Below are 21,673 nucleotides of genomic sequence, written 5' to 3'. Positions count from 1 at the left end.
GAGTAAAGGCACTTGCTGCCAAGCCTAATGACCTGAATTTAATTCTTGGAAACAACATGGTGGAAAGAACTGATTCCCTTAAGGTGTCCCCTGACTTCCACCCATGAGCACATACACTAAATAAATAAAAAAGATGAGAAAACAGTGGTAGAAAAACCAAGAAGTTGAAACAGGAGAGAAGAGGAGCTGGGGGCGTGGCTTACAGAGCCTGTACCTAACACGCAGAGGCTCTGAATTCAGCCCCTATCAGAACAATTCAAACCCCACCACAGATAATAACCCTTGAGGTAGCAGTGGTCCTTAAAATACAGACTGGTATACCTGGCTGCCTGTAGCCCCGCCCTGCCCTTCATCACAAGGACGTGATCATCTGTGTGCTGGTACTGAGAGGTTGGTAGCATATGGAATTGCTCCTTTTCTCCTCTGTGAGGTCAGGGTCCTTGTGATAACATCCAGTTTTCAGCATTGTACTGGGTCTGACTTGCAAAAGGAGTAGGAAGGGGGTTGGCAACACAGCTCAGCAATCAGGGTGCCTGACCAAACCTGAAGACCAGAGTTCAATCCCTTCAGACCAGAGTTCAAACCCTTCCGCACCATAGAAGAACAGAACCGACTCCTGTGAGTTATTCTTTGACCTCTCCACAGGCATGCTATCCACTCCCTCAAAATATATATCAAAGTGTAATAAAAAAATTTTAAGGGAAAGCAGAGCTGCTGAGAGCACTTACTGCTCTGGCAGAGGGCCCAGGTTTGGTTATCAGCACCTACGGTGCAGCTCCCAGCCACCTCCAGACACCAGGCATGCGTGTGGTGTACATGCACATATACAGGCGAACGTTTATGCTCAGAATTAAAGTGACTATTGAGAGACTCCCCGGCTTTGAGTGTTTCTGCTTTGTTCATTACAGGGCCCTCAGGGAGAGGGCTTTCAGTCTGCCTTTCCAGCTGGCTTTTTTCATATGTTAATCTTGATGTCACTTTCTCCAGTTCTTATTTGCCACTCTGCACAGTGCTCAAGAGAAATCTTCTGCCCAGCAGCTTACCAGGAAGCCACCCAAAAAAAAGGCCTTGCCCTAGACCAAGTGACCAGGGGACATCCCTAGAGCCCATTTATCAGTAAAAGGCAAACTAGTGATTGTTTGGGGATACAAGAAAAGGCAATACCTGCCCCACAGGTACCCCAATCTGGCTCATGCTTCTGACTTAGGGAGACCCATTCAGGTGGAAAGAGGTCCTAGAAAAGCACCAGGAAAATTAGAAAAAAATTTTTTTAGAGGGAAAGCTTACGCCTTGTCATGAGATTGTCACTAGGTCGCGATCAGCCTCAACTACACAGTGAGATCCAGCTTAAAAATAGCAGTAGTCGTAATAGGAGCCATAATGGCATGGGTAGATAGACAGCAGTTTATGGGTAGGTAGACAGAGTTCAGGCTCTAGCCCCAGGGACTGCATAGTGGGGCCTTTCAGAGGAAATTGATTCCCCTATCCCCATATCAGAAATAGGAGTCTCATATCTTTCTGAGGGAGAGCCTGCAACCCAGAGTGGGGGGCAGGGAAGGGGGTAGGATGATGAACGTGTGGCCACTAATACTCTATTTGATGTAAACTCCCTTCTCCAGGTGAGAAACCCTGGCACCAGGCTTTGGTCTGTTAGCCAGCAATTCACAGTTAGTGTCTCAGGGAGCCCTTAGGACCGGAAAGAGGAAGAGCCGCCTCAGGCAGATCCTGTGGCCTGAGCAGCAGTCTGGTCCTTTCTTATGCAGGTGTCTTCCTCAGCCACCGTCTCCCTGGTCTCCTATAGACTTTAATCCGTAGCTAATGATAATCCCTGATAAGGTGTGAATGCCACATGCATAGTTGTTACACCGAATTGGAGATAGTGACCAGAATAAAGGTCACACAGGACTGGCACAGAAACAAGTCTCTGGGCAGGAAGGTGGCTCCGTGGGTAAAGTGCTTGCTGTGCCAGCATGAGGACCTGAGTTCCATTCCCTGATACCTATGGAAAAGTCAGATGCAATGGAACACACCTTTAACACACAGCGAAGTGGGAGACAGACAGGAGGAGCACCCCGAAGCTTGAGAGCTAGTGTGTGGCACACACACACACATGAACAAATAAAAATTAAACAATTCCCTCAAGGGTTTTTCATCCAAAAATCCCTAAACTGTTCAGCTGAACAGTCCGCAGATAAGGAGGGTGACTGTTCCGGGTTTAGAGAGTGTTCTTTCTGACTCATACTTGACCTTCCAAGCTCCAAGATGTCCTTTTAACTTTACCGTGTCCCCTGAGGTGTAGAACGAAGCATGTGTCCCTCCCACCCATGTACTTTCTTCCTTTTCATACTGCCTTTCCCCTCTAACATCAGAACGAGGCAAGGCAGAGAAATCGATGAGTCCCCCGCTCTCATCGATCGAGTCGATCCTCGGGTGCCAGAAACGCCGGGAACTGTGAACTGCAAACTCCACTTGGCATCCGATTTTGCTCTTAATTGTCTGTTGAACACTTGAACTATCGCAAGCAAACACCTGCTAGAACTCTCCAGACCCAGGGAGCACTCTGAGCCTGTAACAGGAATCTTCCCCAAAGAGTAGACGACAGAATAGGGTATCAATGCTGCCTCTGTGTGGAGGGACCAGTTTTTGCTGTTGCCCACCCCCCACCCCACATACACTTTTGTTTTCTCTGGAATGGCCTTTTTACCGAAAACTGGACATTTCCATTGCCAGGGCCCAGCTTCCTTGGAGAGGAGTTAATAGTGAGAGTGACGTGAGAGGCATCAGCGGGCCAGTAAGATTACTGGAACCTATAGACTAGGAGATGAGCGGCCTCCATATTTGTTGCTTTAAGCTAGTGTAGTTCAGTGTAGAACAGTTGCCCAGTTGACAGGGCCTCACCTAGCATCAGCATGACCTCTCCTCCACAGGACAAAAAGTTGATAGTTTTCTTTTGTTCTATCTTATTTACATTTTTATCACATTTTATTTATTATTGTGGGGGAGGTGCTGTGCTTGCCACATTGGGCATGTGGAGGTCAGAGGACAACTTGCAGGAATCTGTTTCCTTTCAATCATGTGGGTCCTAGAGATCAAACTCAGGTTGCTGGGCTTGACTGTAAACACCTTTATCTGCTGAGCCATCTCTCTGGGCCCTGCTTTTAGATTTTAGGTGTGTTTGTTCATTTGGGCATTCTCCACACTGTAACACAGACTGGCCTTGAACCTGTGGCAGTCCTCCTGCCTCACCCCTCCCAAGTGCTCTAGCATTACAGATATGAACCACCATGCCTCATTTAAAACACTGGTGATTCTAGAAGCTTCTGTGTTCTAGATTATATGTTGAAGTCTAAAACACATAAAGATCACTGAGTGCATCATACTGGACTTCCTGTGAAAGTAGTGTGTACAAGTAATTAACTACCTGATTGCATAAAGTGCCATACACATAAATTAAAAAAAAAACAAAAAAAAAAACAAAAAAAAAAACATCTTTGTGGCCAGTGAAATAGATGTCTCAGTGAGCGAAGGTTCTTGCCACAAAGGTTAATGACAGAGTTCTCCAGGACCCACATGGCTGAAGGAAAGAATGAATTAACTCCCACCAATTGACCTCTGACCTCCATACCCACATCATGGTATATACACACACTGAATAAAAACTTCAAGTCATCTTGAAAGCAGCTTCTTGTCTGTTACATAGTCAGTGGGTTTTCTTAGCCCCGTGCACCAAGAGCTTTTTCAGTTTTCACTGTTGGCTTAGTCCCCTCCCCCTCCAGTCCTGGGTCCCTTGCAGAAGCAGCTCTGTGTCAGTCACACAAGTGCTATGCCACCAGGGGCCTGCCGATCAATCCCACCTCGGCAGGGAGGGCAGACAGTGCTAATTGAGCTCCAGAGTGACTTTTGATTTCCCCTCCCAGCACTGGAGATCAAGCCCAGGACTTTTGTGAGTACCAGGCAAGCAAGCGCTGGTCCAAATCAGCTCTTTCCGCCGGCTGAGAAGGGGTCTCAGGTAGCCTAGGATGGGTCTCCAGTTTGCTATGTAGCTGAGGATGACCTTGAACTCTTGGTCCATCTGCCTCTAACTTCTGAGTCGGGGTGGATTGCAGGCAGGTGCTACCGTGCCTGGTTTATTCAATGCTGGGATTGAATAAACCCAGGAATTTAGGTCCAGGGCTTCCTAAACGCTAGGCAAGCATTAGACCAGTGAGCTACATCCCCAGCCCCCAAATTGTCTTTTATGGCTTTACAGATAGTTTTAGGCAACGGCAAGCTACATTTCCCTGTGTGGCCAGGTCCCAACCACACCCGAGCTGCCCTTCCTTCCCACCATGGCTGTCTGCTTTAGGAAAGCAGGCATCAGGAGATGTTTTCCTGTCTCAAAGCCAAGAGCAGTATGACTAATGCAGGTGGAATGAGCTTCAAACCAGAAAGATGGCAGCCTCCAACACAGCTGTGTGTGTGTTTGCCTAGCAGCTTTATTGAGGCACAGTTCACATACCGCCCCAGTTGGTCACTTAAGTATGCATCCCAGTGGCTTTTAATATGTTTACAGTGACCATAATCAAATTTAGAACTCCCAGAGGTGGGCTGGAAATGTAGCTCAGTGGGTAGAGCATTTCTTTAGCATGCACCAAGCCTGGGTTCCATCCCCAGCATAGCCATAAACTGTCAGTCATCCACTGGAAGCAGGAGGATCAGGAGTTTGATACCAACATGGGATACATGTTCATGAAACATAACTTCCCAAGAAAACTCCATACCCACTGGTCCATTCATGATTACCTTTTTGAACCTTGCCCAGCCTAAACATTTCCTGTCAATGGACCCATGCAAACAGCAGTCTTTTGAGTTTGATTTCTTTTATTATGTGCGTTTGGGTATGTGTGCACCATTACACGTGTGTAGAGAGCAGAGAAAGCTTGTGGAGGCTTGTCCTCTCCTTGCACCTTGTCAAGGCAAGCTTTCTCCTGCTGCTCTCCTTCCTACTCCAGGGAGCTGGCCTCAACGCCTCCACCTCCCATCTTGCTATAGGATTTGGTGAAATTACAGATGCATCACATCCAACTTTCGTTGTAAGATTAATTTTATTTTAAATCATGTGAATGTGTGTGGGTGTGTGTACATGTATGTGTGTGCTCAAGGAAGCTAGGGGTCTCCAGATCCCCTGGAGCTGGAGTTACAAAAGGTTACAAGCCTCCTGGTGTATGTGCTGGTAACCAGATTCAGGTCCTTTGCAGGAGCGGTGCATGCTTTTGACCACTGAGCCGTCTCTTTAGCCCCAAATTTGGCTTTTTCACACATTCGGTTTGTCAGGGTTATGCATGAAGCACTTTTTCCCACTGAGCCTTTTTTCTGGACCTGGACCTTACTTCCCTCCAGAGCATGGTTGTGTTTCTTCAATAGCTAGATAGTATTTCCCTGGCTACATTGGACCACACTGGGGTCATCTGTTGACCAGTAGGTTGGTAGATGATTGAGCAGTTTCTACTACCGACTTCCACAAACTGTACTGCTGTGAACAGTCCATATTTACATTACTTTAACACATATATCCAAGAGTATGATCACAGCATTTTTGTGGAGGTGTGGGTATGGATGTGGTACTTAGGCTTGTGCATACAGAAGAAGCCAGAGGTCAACATCCAATACTTTTCCTCTGTCACCCTCCACCTCATTTTTTAAAGATTTATTTTATTTTATGTGTATGAGTGCCTCCATGTCTGGATGTGTACTGTTTATGTAGAGGAACCTATGGAGGCCTGAAGAGGGCATCAGATTCTTTGGAACTGGAGTTGCAAATGGTTCTATCCGTGCATCACGTTTGCTCAGTGGCATCCTGAGGAGGCCAGGAGTAGGCATCAGATCCCCTTATACCTGGAGTCACATGGTTGTTAGCTGTCATTCAGGTCAGAGAATCTTTTTGTTTTGTTTGTGCTTTGACTTTTCTCTGTGTAATTCTGGAACTTGCTCTGTAAACTAGGCTGGCCTCGAACTCAGGGATATGCTTGTACCTGCTTCCCGAGTAATGGGTTGGGGAATCTTAACCTGGGTCCTCAGGAAGAGCAGCCAGTGTCTTGCCTGCTGAGTCTCTCAAGCCCCTCCACCTTGACTTTAAGACACAGTCTCCCCCTGACCTTGCGCTCATTATTTTGGCTAGCCTAGCTCCCCAGCAAGCTCTTGCTGTCTGCACACAACAGCACAGGTGCCGGGCCGGCGTGCATGGCTTTTAGAGATGCTGGTGATTTACACTCAGCTCGCTCTCTCTCTCTCTCTCTCTCTCTCTCTCTCTCTCTCTCTCTCTCTCTCTCTCTCTCACTTTCTCAGCAGGCACTCCTAACCTGCTGGGCTAATTCTTTAACATTTTCCAAAGCACCACAAAGCTCCCATCGTGTGTAGCATGGTAAATGCTATCTAGAAGAGGAGAGACAGAGGCATATGGTTTCACTTGTCCCAATAGGCAAACCTTCAGGTCTCTGGGCCACTGGTGTGTAGAGAGTGGCTGGGACCTGTTTGATAAGGTGTGATAAGACATACAAACACTGAAGGGACTGCCACAGAGGAAGCTTAGCTCACAACTGACTAGAAACAGGCAGCACAGTACTGCATACAGGGCATTCTGGGAGTGCCCTGGTTGGTAAGAAGCAGAAGGAACCAAAGCAGAAATGTAGATAGAATGAATCTTCAAGGATAGCTTCTTCTTTCACATTGATAGGTGCTAAGCATTTTAGCAGCCTTAGGGCCTCAGGCCCTTATGACAGCCATCCTCAGCCTGTGGGGCACAGCCCCTCTAGGGGGTTGGGCCAAATGACCGGTTCACAGGAGTTGCCTAAGACCATCAGAAAACACAGATATTTACATTACAGTTCCTGTCAGTAGCAAAATTACAGTTAGGAAGTAGCACTGGAAATAATTTTATGTTGGGGGAGGGGGTGATGTGATGAAGTAGTTAAACCTCTCTGGCTCCCAGTGGGTTACACACACTGCAGGTGCCCAAGAGCTCTCTGGATTCACAAATGAAAGACACACACACAAGCTAATTTTGATATGGCTTAACTAGCTCAATGGTTAGGCAGTTCTTAAATTTCCCCGGCACACACTTCCCTTCAGCACTCCTGGCTCAACACCTTCTAAATCTATATTTTATCTTTGTTGCCCTGTTACTTTCTGGTTCCCATTGGGAAGGTTGAGAACAATGGTCTTGTAGTCTTGTACTTGGCTCTGAGACGATAGAGCAGACGGAATGCCCCCTAGAGTAAAGAGAACAGTTGGGAAAGGAGGTGGGTGAGAACCAATGGTGGCTTGAGAGACTGAAGCAGGAGGATTGTCTTGAGTTCAAAGCCTCAAGTCAGCCTGGACTACAGAGTGTGACCCATGTTAATGACTACTCTCATTACTGACAGAACACCTGACAGAAGTAGTTTATGAAAGGGAGGCATCTTCATCGTATTTTCGATCCTGTGATAAGCATTTTAGGGGAAAAGGGGACTTGTTTCAGCTTACAGTTCCAGGTTACAGTCCATCACTCCGCCCTGGGAAGTCACACCACACGACTAGTCACATCTACAGTCAAGAGCAGAGAGAGATAGATGCAGGCAGACTGACTTGACTGCTTGTGTCTAGCTTGCTGTCTGCACTCTCACACAGGTCAGGAACCCTGCCTAGGGAAGAGCAAGTTTGCAGTAGGCTGGACCTTCCCATATCAATTATCATAGTTAAGAGTGCTCCCCACCCCAACACATCCACAGGCCCATCCAGTGTAGAGGGTTCCGCACTGAGACTCTTCCCAGGTGACTATAGGTTGTGTCAAGTGAACAATTGAAGCCAAGGGTTGTGAGAAATTTGTTGTGGCTACAGGAGCAACAAGATTGTGAGGTAGATACCAGAGCAGGCTGATAATCCATAGCTACATAGACCCTGTCTGTGGGTGTTGACTATGGATTGACCACTTTCTGTAGTATTAAATATTAATTAATAAATCCTGACGTGGGGTGGTGCCTGCCTCAGTAGTTTATGTTCCTGAATGAAAGACACACACACACACACACACACAGCCTTTATATTTTAATATGCTTTAAACAGCACAATAGTGGGCCACTGCCTGACCTCCACTGCTGCTAGAGTCTACCTCCGGCTGATAATGAGTTACTACTTAGTGATTCTGTGTTCTAGCTGGGCTCCTCTGGACCCAGTTGGGCAGCCCTCTGCACTGCACTCTCCTGGCTCCTTCACACGGCAGTTATGCCTCTCTGTCCTGCACTCGTCTCCAAACTCTCCCAGCATGGCAGCTCTCCCCCTCCTCCTCCTGGTCCCAACCTAAAATCCCACCTCTGTCTGTTCTCCCCAGCTATTATTGGCTGTTGGCATCTTTATTTACCAATCAGAACCAACTGGGGGGGGGGGGACCCGACAGGTTCCTGGAAGCTACAAGCAGACATTCTCGTGTAAGTTGTTTTGGGGAAACCTGATTAGCAGTAATACAAGCAGCTACAACTTCCCATATGAGAGATGTGTGGGCATGTTTTTTCTTTTAGTGACTAATTAATTTGTGGGCACACATAGAATGCAACATCATGCTTACTACAGAAGTCAAAAGACAGTTTTCAGTAGTTGGTTCTCATTCTGCCTTATGGGTCTCAGGGATCAGACTCAGGTCACCACGCTGTGCAGCAGGTGCCTTTGCTCAGTGAGCCATCTCATGCCTCGATGTGAATCTTTTATTATCTCTTCCGATTGGCTAGTCTTGGTACTTAAAGATTGGTCCTACCAGGAACTGTAAATCCCAAAGTATCAAAAGCATGAAACCCCAGTATAAAAAAGCACAGAGAGATGGCTCAGTGGTTAAGAGCATTAACTGCTCTTCCAGAGGTCCTGAGTTTAGTTAACCAGCAACTACATGGTGGCTCACAACCATCTATAATGGGATCTGATGCCCTCTTCTGGTGTGTCTGAAGAGAGTGACAGTGTACTCACATATATAAAATAAATAAAATTTTAAAACTTTTTTAAAGGCACAATTCATACAACTGTTTAAGTCAGAGAGCCTGGTTCATAAATTTCTTCCATGGCTACAAACATTATGGAGAGAGTCATTTTGGACCCATCCTCCATAACACATAAATACTTGTACCGGAGGGCTGGCTCAGAGGTTAAGAATAATACTTTTGAGAGGATCAGAGTTTGGTTCTCAGCAGCTAAATGGTGGCTTACAACATTCTATAACTCCAGCTCCAGAGGATCTGATACCCTCTCTGGCCTCCACGGGTACCACTCATGAACTTGGTACACAGATGCACATGCAGGCAAAACACCAATATGCATTTTTTAAAATACATTATTCAAAACAAATACTTTACATTGTGTTCTACATTATACAAGTGCATTTAAGTGTGCTGCCATACTTTTAGCGTTGATGATAGTTTCTGTTTGGAGGGTTGTTTGTTTATGACAGGGTCTCACTATGTAGTCCTGGCTGGTCTTTAAGTTGCTATGTCAAGGATGCTGTCCCTGAACTCAAATATCTACTTGCCTCTGCTTTCTTAAGTTCTGGGATAAAAGGAATGCACTAGCACACTCTGTCCATTCTGATAGTTTATTTTACTGTTACTGTTTGCTGTACTAGGGAAACTAAGGTCTCAGTTTGGGTTCACAGTCTCATTAGTTAAAGAATTATTTTTTAAATGGACTTGAACCTCAAAGATAATTTTATTTTGAGAAAAACAGGCTCAGTGTCTTAGACTGTGTACTGCTCTTGCAGAGGGCCTGAGTTCAGTTCCTAGCACACAGTGGGGCAGCTCTCAATGTTCTAACTCCAGCTCCAGCATAGCCAGTGCTTTCCTCTGGCCTCCTTAGGAACCCACTACATACACACATACATACTATACCTAAACAAAAAACAATCATCAGAGCTTTACAGTGTGAAGGGAAACAACAGCAGACAAGCAGAAACCTGGCAGTAGACCCGAGGAAGAGAGAAGGAGCGTTGCGCCTTCTGCAGTGGAGGTCAGCAAGCCACTTCATGGTGGAGGGACATGGAGGGCTTCAGAGAAAAACCGAAAAGGCCCAGAGCAACCGGAAAAGTGTGCTTGGACTTTTGGCGGGTATCCCAAGGAAAAGGAACAAAACAAAGAATGGTTAACTTTTCTGAGGACTCAAAATTCCATCACCGGCTGCCGTGAGGGAGGGGCTCCTTGAAGGAATGAGCACATTATCTCATTAAGGGGACAGTTACCCTTTCCTTCCCTGTAGCATGAGCCCTAGCTAGGTGAGTGACAAACCAAGCTGGCAAATAAGATAGTATAGCCTGTGATGTTTGGAGTAGCTTATAATGCCAGGTCTCTTTCCGGGGACAGAGGAATGCATAACTTGGATTCTATTCCAGCTTGACCAGGAGGAAGTAGCTCTACGTTAATGGGGCTTTGATTTAAAAACTAAGAAGTAACTTCCCTTTCTGGTGTTGGGGGTGAGGAATGACGGGACACAACACAACGCAGGAACAGATAGACAGGAGGTAGGTTCATTCTCAGTGATCTCCAAGGTAGCTGTTAATTCCTATAACAGGTAGGGATCAAACCCTGGGCCTTGGACATGCTAGGTAAACACTACCATCAAGCTATACATCTAGCCTTTGGTTTTAGGTTCTTGTTTGTTTAGTTTGTTTTGATGTTTTTAACTGATGGAGGGAAAACTTGTTTGCACGGGCACATATGTGTAGGTCAGAGGACAACTTGCAGGAGTCAGCTGTCTCCTTCCAGGGGGAATGAGGACATCAAATTCAGGTCATCAGGATTAGTACCAAAGGGACTTTATCCACTGAGTTATCTCAGTAGCCCTTGTTTGTATACTTTATGTCTATGCACCCTGTATAGATATATAGTATACATAATGTATATGTGTGTATGCATATGTATACAAGTGTATAGTGGCGTGCTTAATGTATGTGTGTATATGCATGCATGAACAGGTATATGGTGGTAAACTTAATGTGTATGTATGTGTGCATGCCTGTGTGTACAGCTAGTATACTCTGTGTGTTTGTGTGTGTGTGTGTGTGTGTGCACGCGCATGCATGCACGCATGCACACACTGCACATACAGGTATATGGTAGTGTTCAAGGAAGCCAGATGAGTGTCTCAGATCTCTTGAAACTGGAGTTACAGATGGTTGTGAGTTGCCATGCTGGTGCTGGGAACAGGCATCCCCTGCAAGAGCAGCAAGTGCTCTTAACCACTGAGCCATCTTTCCAAGCTCTTTGTCCTTTTGTTTTTGAGACAGGCTGGCCTTAAAGCCGTGATCCTCCTGCCTCATTCTCCCCAGCATTTGGATGACAGGTGTATGTCCTCAAGGCCCACCGTTAGCAATGTTTATTAACATTCTTTGAAGCTGACCATCCCTAGATGGTGTTTGTACTTTCTCTTCTCTGAACAGTGTGAAAGCAGAATCTATTCAGCTTGGGGTCAGACCTTCAGGAAGTAGCTGGCCATGCTAAGAGAGGCCCGGCAGAGCCGCCACTCAGGTTTGCCCCATACTTGTATGCTTAAATCATCATAGCCTGGGTGGGGTTTGGTATGGTGTACGAATGGCAGGAAATTCCTGTCCTGACCTGATCCACTTCCATTTATGATTTTTTTTTTTTATTTGTAAATGGGTGTGTGCGCACTGGTGACATCTACGTGGCCAACATCTACCATAATAATAACAGTTGTCAGACATGTATTAACTTGACAGCAGAACATTTGAGGCAGGAGACAGTAGCATCCCCGCCATGCTGGGCTGATTAAAATATTGAATGTCATGAGGGCTAGGGACGTGGCTCAGCTAGTAGATCACTTGGCTAGTAGCTATGAAGTCCTGGGTTCCACGTCCAGCAGTCACTAAAAGACATGGCGGTACACAGCTGTGAACCTGGTGCTTGGGAGATGGAGGCTGGGAAGTATGAAGCTGTTCTCAGCAACTGAGCTCCAGGCCTGCCAGGGCTACACAGGGAGACCCTGTCTTGAAGGGGGAAAAAAGAGTATTGTTCTATTTGATAAATAATAAATAATAGTATTTAAATATTAAATAAAATAAATAAAAATTAAGGAATGAATTTTAATTGAAAATATTTGCAGCAAGTAGTAATTCATATCTTAAGCTTCCTTCATGACCTCTCTGTCAGAAAATTTCCAATGTAGTCTTAGTTTGTTTTTGTTTTGTTTTCAAGATAGGATTTCTCTATGTGGCCCTGGCTTTCCTGGTTCAAGACAGAGACAGAGGTATTTGTCTGGCCCATGGTTTTGGAGTTTCGAGACTGCAACAACAGCACCCAGCAAGGGTCTTCCTGCTAGACAAGGGCAGGCTAGCAAGCTAAAAAGAAGTGCACTTTTTCTTAACTAAACAAATCCTGAGAGGGTTGGGGCATGGCTCAGGGGTAGAACCCCTGCCTATGCTCAGAGAAAGCTATAGAACACTTTCCTAGAATCTCTTAGTGAGGAATTAGGGTGTGGTTCAGTCATACAGAGCTGCCAGTAGAGCGTGCGCACTGTCTTGGATTCCACCCCCAGCATTGCTGGTTTGTTTTGTTAAGCTTTTTTTTTTTCCATCAGTGGGAAGCATTTCTATCAGTGGGTGCATGGATCCTCCTGTCCAGACCCTAAAAAGGAAGCAGTTGAAATAAATTACCGTTCAGAGCTCTGATGTGTGTTGGGCGTGTCCATAAAACAGAATAATGAGCCCCAGGTATACCCTGGTTAGAGTCCTATCCAACACCAGGACTGATGAGCACAGCCAGCTAAGTCAGCATCATCCCGACATCCGATCTCAGATCAATTATCATCCTGAGTGTAGTGTCTGTGCCGAACACGGCAAGTGCACAGCTCCCGATAGTAGATCATTTGCCGTGAACACAAGCTGTCCTCTGCCACTGCCCCCTGCAAAGAGCAAGCAGAGTGTGAGAGAGCCATTCCCTTTTTTTTTTTTTTTAATTGTTTTACCCAAAGAGAAAATTCTGTGCCATTTGTCCACCACACAGTCACGGTAGGGACCAGTTTCCAGCACACCAGCCCCACTGCCCAGCCAATACAGCGGGGGGAAGGCGCAGCTCGGTTTTCTAGAAGGATCCCACCCAAGGCATCAAAAACAGCACAGCACAGCCTGGGTACAGTGCCAGGCACCAGCATGGGGACCACACACTCTAAAGGTGGCGACAGGCGGGGGTCACCCCCTGGTAACCCTGAGCTGCCCTTCTACGGCTCTCTCCCCAGGAAATGGAACGAGAATGTCTTCTTGGATAATGAGCTATTGACCTCCAAGATCCTGTCGGTGCTGAGGCCCCAGACGGAGCGAGGCTTCAGGACAGGCAACCTCCGCTACCCTGCCCACTTTCTCAGCTCCAGCTCTGTCTTTGCCTCTGTTGCAGCCTCCCTGAAGGAGCACCCTCGGACCACACTTCTGTCTGATGGCAGCAGCCCAGCTCCTTCCAGGAATGTCGGCATGACCGTCTCTCAGAAAGGGGGTCCCCAGCCAACACCGAGCCCAGCGGGATCTGGGGTGCGACTTGGGTAAGCTGAAGGGGGTGTGCCTTTCTGCTGACAGGTGCACTCACAGGGTGGTGGGAGGGAGAAAAGAAACTCATTTATGCCCCATGGTGATGACCCGTTAACACATGCTTTCTGAGTCCTGGTGTTGTTTAAAATTTATCATTATCATTGTCAGAGCAGTCTTACAGCCTAGGTTGGTCTAGAACTCAGTGTAGTCAAAGATGACCTTAAGCCTGTTTTTCTAGATTGCACGTATTTATTTGTGTGGCTGTGTTGGGGTATACGTGCCACAGCAGACATGGGGATCAGAGGCTGACTTTGAGGAGTTGGCTCTCTCCTCCTACTGTTTGGGAGCCAGGGGTTGAACTTAATTACATCATCGGTCTTTAAGGCAAGCACCTTTACTGGCTGAGCTATCATCTCATTGGCCCAGTCCATGCGTTTTCTTTTTGGTTTGGGTATTTTGTTTTGTTTCGTTTCAGTTTTTTGAGACAAGGTTTCTCTGTATATAACCCTGGCTGTCCTGGAACTTGGCTCTGGCCTCAAACTCAGAGCTCTACCTGCCTCTGACTCCCAAGTGCTGGGATTAACAGTGTGTGCCACCAATCCCTGGCTACGTTTTCTTTTTGTAAAACCAACGCATACCTGATTATGTCTAACCGTGGGTGGAGGCAGTTTGCGTAGCATACTGGTGTGGCATCCGTGGACAGGGCTCACTCCTATTCCCAGGACATGCTCAGTGCTTATGCCTCTCTTGGCTTCACAGTACATCCTATCAATTGATGGTCCTATCAGTACAGGACCAGGAGCATTGACTTAGAGCCACAGCATAACGTAACGGTTATGTTCACTGATGAGTACCTGGGGAAGGGTTACGGTTAGGGCCATCTTCTCCTTTTGTAAAAAGTCCTTCCTGTTACCCATTGCTGTGAGGCTGTGCATCCTGTAAGTGGTCACCAGTAAAGTCAGGGCACTTGGGTACTCCTGCACACAGACCTACTGAGTCATCTTACTATGTCATCAGTCGTTGAGCATGTGTTCTACCACACCCCCAGTTGCTAAAATCTTTTTAAAATTTCCAGAAAATGTGAGCAAGTAGCAGAGTCTCCAGATTCCTTCCCTAGCCTACCCCTCAGCATCCACAGACACAGTTGCCTCTGTTGTTATGCCAGGACGGCACATCTGTTACAGTTGCTACATCATCCGTTACAGTTGCATCACTAACTGATACATGGAACAACCCAAACTAAGTCAATACTTCAGTCAGCAGTCCAGGCTTTTCCCCTAATGCGGTCTCTCTGAGGACACACCTAGAATTCCAAAATTATGGTTCTCAACGTCTTTCCCTTCTTCCTGCCTCTTCTTCCACATTTCTTTCCTTGCTCCTTCCCCTCTTCCTCTTCCTGGGGGGTAGGATGCAGGGCCTCGAGCATCCTGGGCAAGCACTCTAACACTGCTGTGTTTCTAGCCCAGAAGTTTCCTCATTTTTTAAAAGATGACCTGTGACAAGTTAAAGAGTTCTCCTGGAATCCAGCAAGTTCTTTAAACATCTAATTAGAAGGAGTAACAATCCCGCTTGCCTTACGTATTCCGAGTGTGCACACATACCCGTTGAAGCCACTTTTGTTGTTTGTGGAGTTGGCTCTCTGCTTCCACTCCGTGTGAGACCCAGGGATTGAATTCAGGTCACCAGGCTTAGAAGCATCTTCCCCCCACAAAGCCATCTCGCTGGCCTTGATTTCTTTTTGTGAAATAAACAAACATTTCAATCACTTCCACTCAGACCAATCGCTGGAGACATGGATGAAGCTGACTCCGTGTTTTTAAAATTGAAGCAGACGGCCGACGACTCTCTGTCACTCACATCCTCGAATGCTGAGTCTGTTTTCATAGAAGGTATGGTCAGTCCACTCTGCTCTCCCAGAGATGCCACATGGTTCCCAGCTCTACTGGGAAAGGCCAGAGGCTTCAGTATGTCCATAAACAGGACAGGAAGATATGGCAAGCATTGGACCCTTACCAACAACCTTCTGTCCTTCCCCCAGATCCTTACATTGCCTCACTGAGGTGTGAGATCGAATCAGATGCCCATGAGTTTGAGGCTGAGTCCTGGAGCCTCTCTGTGGATTTAGCATATGCCAAGAAACAGAAGAAGGAGGTGGTAAAGAGACAAGACGTCCTGTATGGTAAAGTGTCTAACGCCTGTGCCACCACACCGGCACTATGTTTAATTCTTCTCTTTCTTCCCATTCTTCCGTAAAAATCATTGTGTGTGGTGCATGCCTGCATGCGCTCAGCCTTGTCAGGAAACACCTTTGTCCACTGAGCCATCCTACCAGCCCTGTTTTGGTTTTGGTTTTTCTTGTTTTGTTTTTTGAGATAGACAGTCATAGCCTCAAACTCACCATGTCACCTCGAATAACCTTAAACTTCCTCCACCTCCCAAGTACTTGGAATTACAGACAGGCACTGCCCAACCTGATTATGCAGTGCCGGGGATGGAAGCCAGAGCTTTGTGTATACTAAGCAAGCTCTCTACCAACTGTGCTAAGTCCCAGCACCTTCTTCTTTTTGATTTTTCTTTCCCTAATTTCACCTAAGAGTCTGAGGTATGCAGCCAGTCTCTTGGGAAACCCGGTCATCTGCCTCACTTTATTCTCTCCTGGGACAGCCCTACCTGTTGTACCAGGGAGGGTTGTGTTAGCACAGGTCCCTGCAGACCAGCCTGACAAGTGCTGGGGCTGATTCATGCTCGCCTTGTTAGTGACTGTCCCCATCTGTTTGCTCTGCTGGAACAGAATGTCATCAGCAGGGTGGTGTTTAGAGACTGCATCGTCCAGAATTTGGTGAAACCTGCTTCCTGGTCTTAGCCGGCACCTCCCTGCTGTGTCTTCAGGGTGCTTGAGAGGCAGGCGCCTCTTTTATTTGTATGTGTGCTAGTTCCGAATCCAAAGCACATGATAGCCATTAGTTTCATCTGTAACCTGCTCGGATTTGGTTGTTGTTTTAATTGTTTTGTTTTGTTGTTTTGTTTTTTAGTGTTTTTGTTGTTTAGTTTGAGGATTTCCTACCTGAAAACAGTGTGTTTATATCATTTTCATTCCTCTCTAACCCCCCAACTCCTCCTGTGTACCACCAATCACCTGCTCTCAAATTCAAGACCTTCTCATACACAGGCGTGTGTGTGTGTGTGTGTGTGTGTGTGTGTGTGTGTGTGTGAGAGAGAGAGAGAGAGAGAGAGAGAGAGAGAGAGAGAGAGACAGATAGAGGTCAGAGGACATTTGCAGACTCATTTCTCTTTTTCTTCCTTTTGTGAGTTCCAGAGATTGAACTTGAGGTCACCAAAATTATGCAGCAAATGCCTTTCCTCTCCGAGCCAGCTAGCCAGCCCAGAATCCTAGTCTATAAACACGTTTCCCGTCTGTGAAGATTTTACTTACCTGACCTAATAACTTCTCAGAGACTTACCAGTTTTCTTTGCTTTTGTTTTTGCTCTTTAGGCAGGGTCTCTTGTGTAGCCTAGGCTAGCCTCAGTGTTGCTTTGTAGCTGAGCATGACCTTGAACTTCTGACTCTCCTGCCTTCACTGCTGGAGTTCTAGGATGACAGGCCTGGTCCACTGTCCCTGGGTCATGGGTTGCTCAGGGTAGAACCCGCGTCTTTGTTCATGATAAGCAAGCACTTCTACAGCCATGCCTATTAATGACACGGAGGATACATTTCAGCACACGAATGAACTGCAGACATTGTGTTCAGGGTCCATTGAAGTCTGTGTGTGATCACATTTATTCAGAGACGTGCAAGCTCCACGCCTACCAATGCTAGAAGTTCCTCAGCATGGCCTTCCTGACATTAAGGACAGGGGCTCCTGGGACATTGAGGTTCTACAGCACATTCCTACATACTTTTTTTTCCTTTGCATCTGCTTCGGCTTCAGACTCACATAGCACTGTGGCGAGGGGAGGCTTCTAATTAAGAAAGGCTAAAGGCCAAGTGTGATGGGATACACCTGTTGTTACTATGGCAGGGAAGATGTTTTTGAAGAGTCAGTCACTCCCTGCTCCCTAGCGGTACTGAAGGGAGGATCACTGAACCACCCTGTCTTCCAGCCTCTGCCTTCCAAGTACTCGGACTCCAATAACACAGTGCAGCACCCAGGTTTTTAAGGTGCTGAGGATAGACCGTAACCCTGTGCACATCCTTGCCTACTCAGGACTATTCCTTCTTTTTGTTGTTGATTTTGTTGTTTGTTAAGTAACTGACTAGAACCTAGGGCCAGTGTGTGTGAGGCTAACGCTACTTAGCTATGGTTCCTCCGACCCCAAGACCCTGTGTCAAAAAGAGAGAAGACACAGAGGCAGGAGGAACACAAGCCTGAGTCCAGATTCCAGCACCCATGTGAAAATCTGGGCAGCGCAACATGGGTGCACAGATGTCGCAGTATGGGAGAGGGGACTGCAGATTAGAGGATCCTTCCGGCTCTGCTGCTGACCAGCAAGCTTTGCTGGGGAAGTGGTTTGGAGGGTTTTTCCACACAGGGATGGAAACCTGAGTTGGATCCCAGCTGCCCTGCGAGAAGCTAACATCAGGCAGGAGCAGAAACAGGAGGACCGTTAGCATTCCACGAACTAGCTAGCCAGAGCACAGCATGATGCATAGTGGGGATACCCATGGCACCCTCTTCTTGGCTTTGCATGTGTGCGGACACACAGAAGAAAAATGTGCCAAATTGAATATATTTGTTTATATACTGTGGTGTGGGTATGGAGGTCAAAGGACAACTTACATGGGTCCTAGGAATTGAACACAAATTGTTAGAATATGTGGGCTGACATGTTTCCGTGTGCCGCTGATGACTTACTGGACATGCACTTTTACCGACATAAGGCTTGAAGTTTTTCTTTTCCTTTAACATGTATGTGTGTTTGTCCTGCATGTGTGCCTGGGCACCACTTACATGCCCGGTGCCCCAAGAATGCCAGAAGAGGATACCAGATACTCTGGAACTGGAGTTACAGATGGTTGTGAGCTGTTATATGTGGGTGCTGCAAATAAAACCTGGGTCCTTTTGGAAGAACAACCAATGGTCTTAGCCACCGAGCCATTTCTGTAGTCCTATTGTCTATTTCTAACGTAATTTCTTAAATATTTATTATTTTATATGACGTGGGGGGTGGGGCTTAGTATATGTGTGTGTACCATGTGGACGCAGGTAATGACACAGGCTGGTAGAGAACATCAGATGGCCCGGAAATGGAATTACAGGTGGTTGTGAGCCTCCGTGTGGGTGCTAGAAACAAAGCCCTGCTCCTCTGCAAGAGCAGCAACAAGTGCTCTTAACCACTGAGCCACATGTCCAGTTCCACAAATTCACTGTGTAACCCTGGAGTTGCTTGGAATTCACAATGTAGACCAGGCTGCTCTTGAGTTCAGAGCTCTGTCGATGCCTCCAGCATGCTGGGATTAAACATGTGCAACACCAGGCACAGCCTAAGGGGTAAAAAAGTTTTGGTGGAGAACAGTTAAGGAAGACACCAAACATTAACCATTAGCCCCCAGCCTCCATGCACACTCACATGTATAAACTCATGTGTACACATAGACCACACAGAAAAAGAGAGAGGAGAGAGAGTGTGTGTGCATGTACATGGGTCCAGCCGTAGGGGCAGGGATGTGGGCAGAGAGCTGGCAGGGTCAATCCAGCTGGAGCAGGCCTACAGAAGCTGTGAGAATCTTGGGAGGTAAGGTGCATCTTCCACGCCTCTGTCCCTGCAGAGCTGATGCAGACAGAGGCACATCACGTGCGCACACTAAAGATCATGCTGAAAGTCTACTCCAGAGCCCTGCAGGAGGAGCTGCAATTCAGCGGCCAGGCAGTCAGCCGCCTGTTTCCGTGCGCTGATGACTTACTGGACATGCACAGCCACTTCCTTGCCCGCCTTAAGGAGCGCCGGCAGGAGTTTCTAGAGGAGGGCAGTGATCGGAATTACATCATCCAGAAGATCGGAGATGTCCTGGTTCAGCAGGTGGGTACTCTGACCAGGGTGGGCCACACCCATCTCCACCCTGTCTTCCTTTTCTCTGGTGGTAAGGTTGATGATTCTGGTATATTACATACCCACCATTCCCAGAGAGTACACAGAGCCGGCTCCTGTCCAGATTGCTCATATCTTAGGAACCCCGAGCCTGGAATGGCAACCAAACATGTGTAAACACTATTCAGAATTGCATTCAGCTAGGGATCTATCACAGTTGGTAGAGCTCTTGCCTGGCATGCAGAAAGCATTGAGTGCTCTCCCTAACACAGCATGCTAGGCATGCTGGTTTCTGCCACTTGGGAGGATCAGGATTTTTGTCATCATCACCATTGACATAGTGGTCCTATCCCAAAAGGAAAAAAAACAATTGTATGATTTTGTTTCGTTGGTTGGTGTTTTGTTGGGTTTTGTGGGAGACAAGAGGCTCAGTCAGGACCTCTTGTAGCTCACCTCGCTCGAACCTTGAAATGATCAATCCTCTTGATTTCTCTTCCTGAGTGCTGGGATTACTGACGTTCCCACAGTGCTGGGGACCGTGGCCAGGGCGTTCGGTATACCAGACAGACACTTTAATGAGTTATGTCTCCAGGCCCTAACTGCTAGGGGATAGTATATATGTTCCAGTGCAGGTGCCTGCTGAAGCCAGAGGTTGATGTCCGGTGTCCTCCATCATTAGCATGCTTTAAAAAAAAAAAAAAGATAATCATTTATAAGCCAGGCAGTGGGGGCACATGCCTTTAGTCCCATTACTCAGGAGGCAGGCTGATCTCTGAGTTCGAGGTCAGCCTGGACTACAGAGCAGGTTCCAGAACAGCCAGGGCTACACAGAGAAAGCCTGCCTTGCAAAACCAAAAAAAAAAAAAAAAAAGAAAAAAAGAAAAAAAAAGAAAAAGAAAAGAAAAAGAAAGAAAAGAAAAGATGGAGAAAACGATAATGTTATCATATGTGTGGCCATGCATGGTCTACCTGAGGAAGTCAGAGGAGAGGTTTCAGGAATTGGTCCTCTCCTGCCATGCAGCTCTCGGGGATCACCTCAGTCATCAGACTAAGAGCCAGTGTCTTTACTACTGAGCCTTCTTGACAGCCCTGCTCCTTTCTTTGTTTCTTTATTTCTTTGTTTCTCTTTCCTCTCTTTCCTATTTTTTGTTTTGATTTTTGTTTGTTTTATTTTTATTTGCTTACCTCTCTATGTAGCCCTGGTGTCCAGGAACTTGCTGTGTCAAGCAGGGTGACCCTCTGCCTCTGCTTTTAAGTGCTGGGATTAAAGGCATGCGCCACCATGCCAGGCTGGGGCAGGGTCCTTGAGTGAACCTAGAGCTGACTGTTTGGGCTGGTTAGCTGCCCAGGGAGCCCCTACAATCCTCCTGCCTCACCCTCCCAGCACTGCGGTTATAGGCACATGCTGCCTGACTTAGTTCTTTAGGAAGGTGCTGAAACCCTAAGCCCAGGCTGTTATGCATATGTACTGTGACCACTGAGCCATCTCCTCGGGCCAAGCCGTCCATCGAAGGTCTCCTCTTCAGCCGCTCCTTCTGATCCTAGGACCAGTTGGGCAGAAAGGAGCAGATCAAGAGTTTGAAGCCGCACAACCTTAGAAAACCCTTCACTAAACCAGAAAGAAATCATTCCATGCTCACTGCAGATAATGGTTACGAAAGGGAAATTTTACCTTTAGGACTCAGTCCGTAGCAGTAGATTAGGTCACCTGACAACGGTGTGGACCAGAAGAAGCACCTGGAAAGTGGGGACAGGCAGAGCTCAAGACCCTTCCTACCTCCTTAGACCTTGTCTTGAGGCGCCCAATAAGCTCCAGGCCAAGGAGGTGTTGGGAGGGAGTGGTCAGGGGAATACAGGTCTCAGCATGAGCAGATGAGCCGGATGGAAGCAGTCACAGTTCACTTTCTGCTAACTTTTCAGTCTCCTTTCCATGTTAGTTCTCAGGAGAAACCGGGGAGAGAATGAAGGAGAAATACGGCGTGTTCTGTAGTGGCCACAAGGATGCGGTCAGTCACTACAAGTTATTGCTGCAGCAGAGCAAGAAGTTTCAAAACTTAATCAAGGTAAAACAAGCAAACAAAAAAACATACACACACACAAGCAAAAAAATTTGTGTTTGTGTAT

The 21,673-nt window shown here is 46.9% G+C and overlaps 1 protein-coding gene across 5 annotated transcripts in view; it reads left to right on the top strand.

The window, feature by feature from the left end:
• Positions 1 to 21,673, top strand: part of Arhgef18 (Rho/Rac guanine nucleotide exchange factor 18) — a 108,550-nt gene that overhangs the window by 63,485 nt on the left and 23,392 nt on the right. For all 5 annotated transcript variants that reach the window (XM_076923811.1, XM_076923812.1, XM_076923810.1 and 2 more), the window contains 5 exons: positions 13,395 to 13,536; positions 15,299 to 15,411; positions 15,561 to 15,701; positions 19,290 to 19,540; positions 21,487 to 21,612. In XM_076923811.1, coding sequence (XP_076779926.1) covers positions 13,395 to 13,536; positions 15,299 to 15,411; positions 15,561 to 15,701; positions 19,290 to 19,540; positions 21,487 to 21,612 — 773 coding nt within the window. The remainder of the gene's footprint in view (positions 1 to 13,394; positions 13,537 to 15,298; positions 15,412 to 15,560; positions 15,702 to 19,289; positions 19,541 to 21,486; positions 21,613 to 21,673) is intronic.

This window comes from Arvicanthis niloticus, chromosome 24 (genome assembly GCF_011762505.2).
Source record: "Arvicanthis niloticus isolate mArvNil1 chromosome 24, mArvNil1.pat.X, whole genome shotgun sequence".
NCBI classification, from domain to species: domain Eukaryota; kingdom Metazoa; phylum Chordata; class Mammalia; order Rodentia; family Muridae; genus Arvicanthis; species Arvicanthis niloticus.
This window is presented reverse-complemented; position numbering and strand designations above follow the sequence as displayed.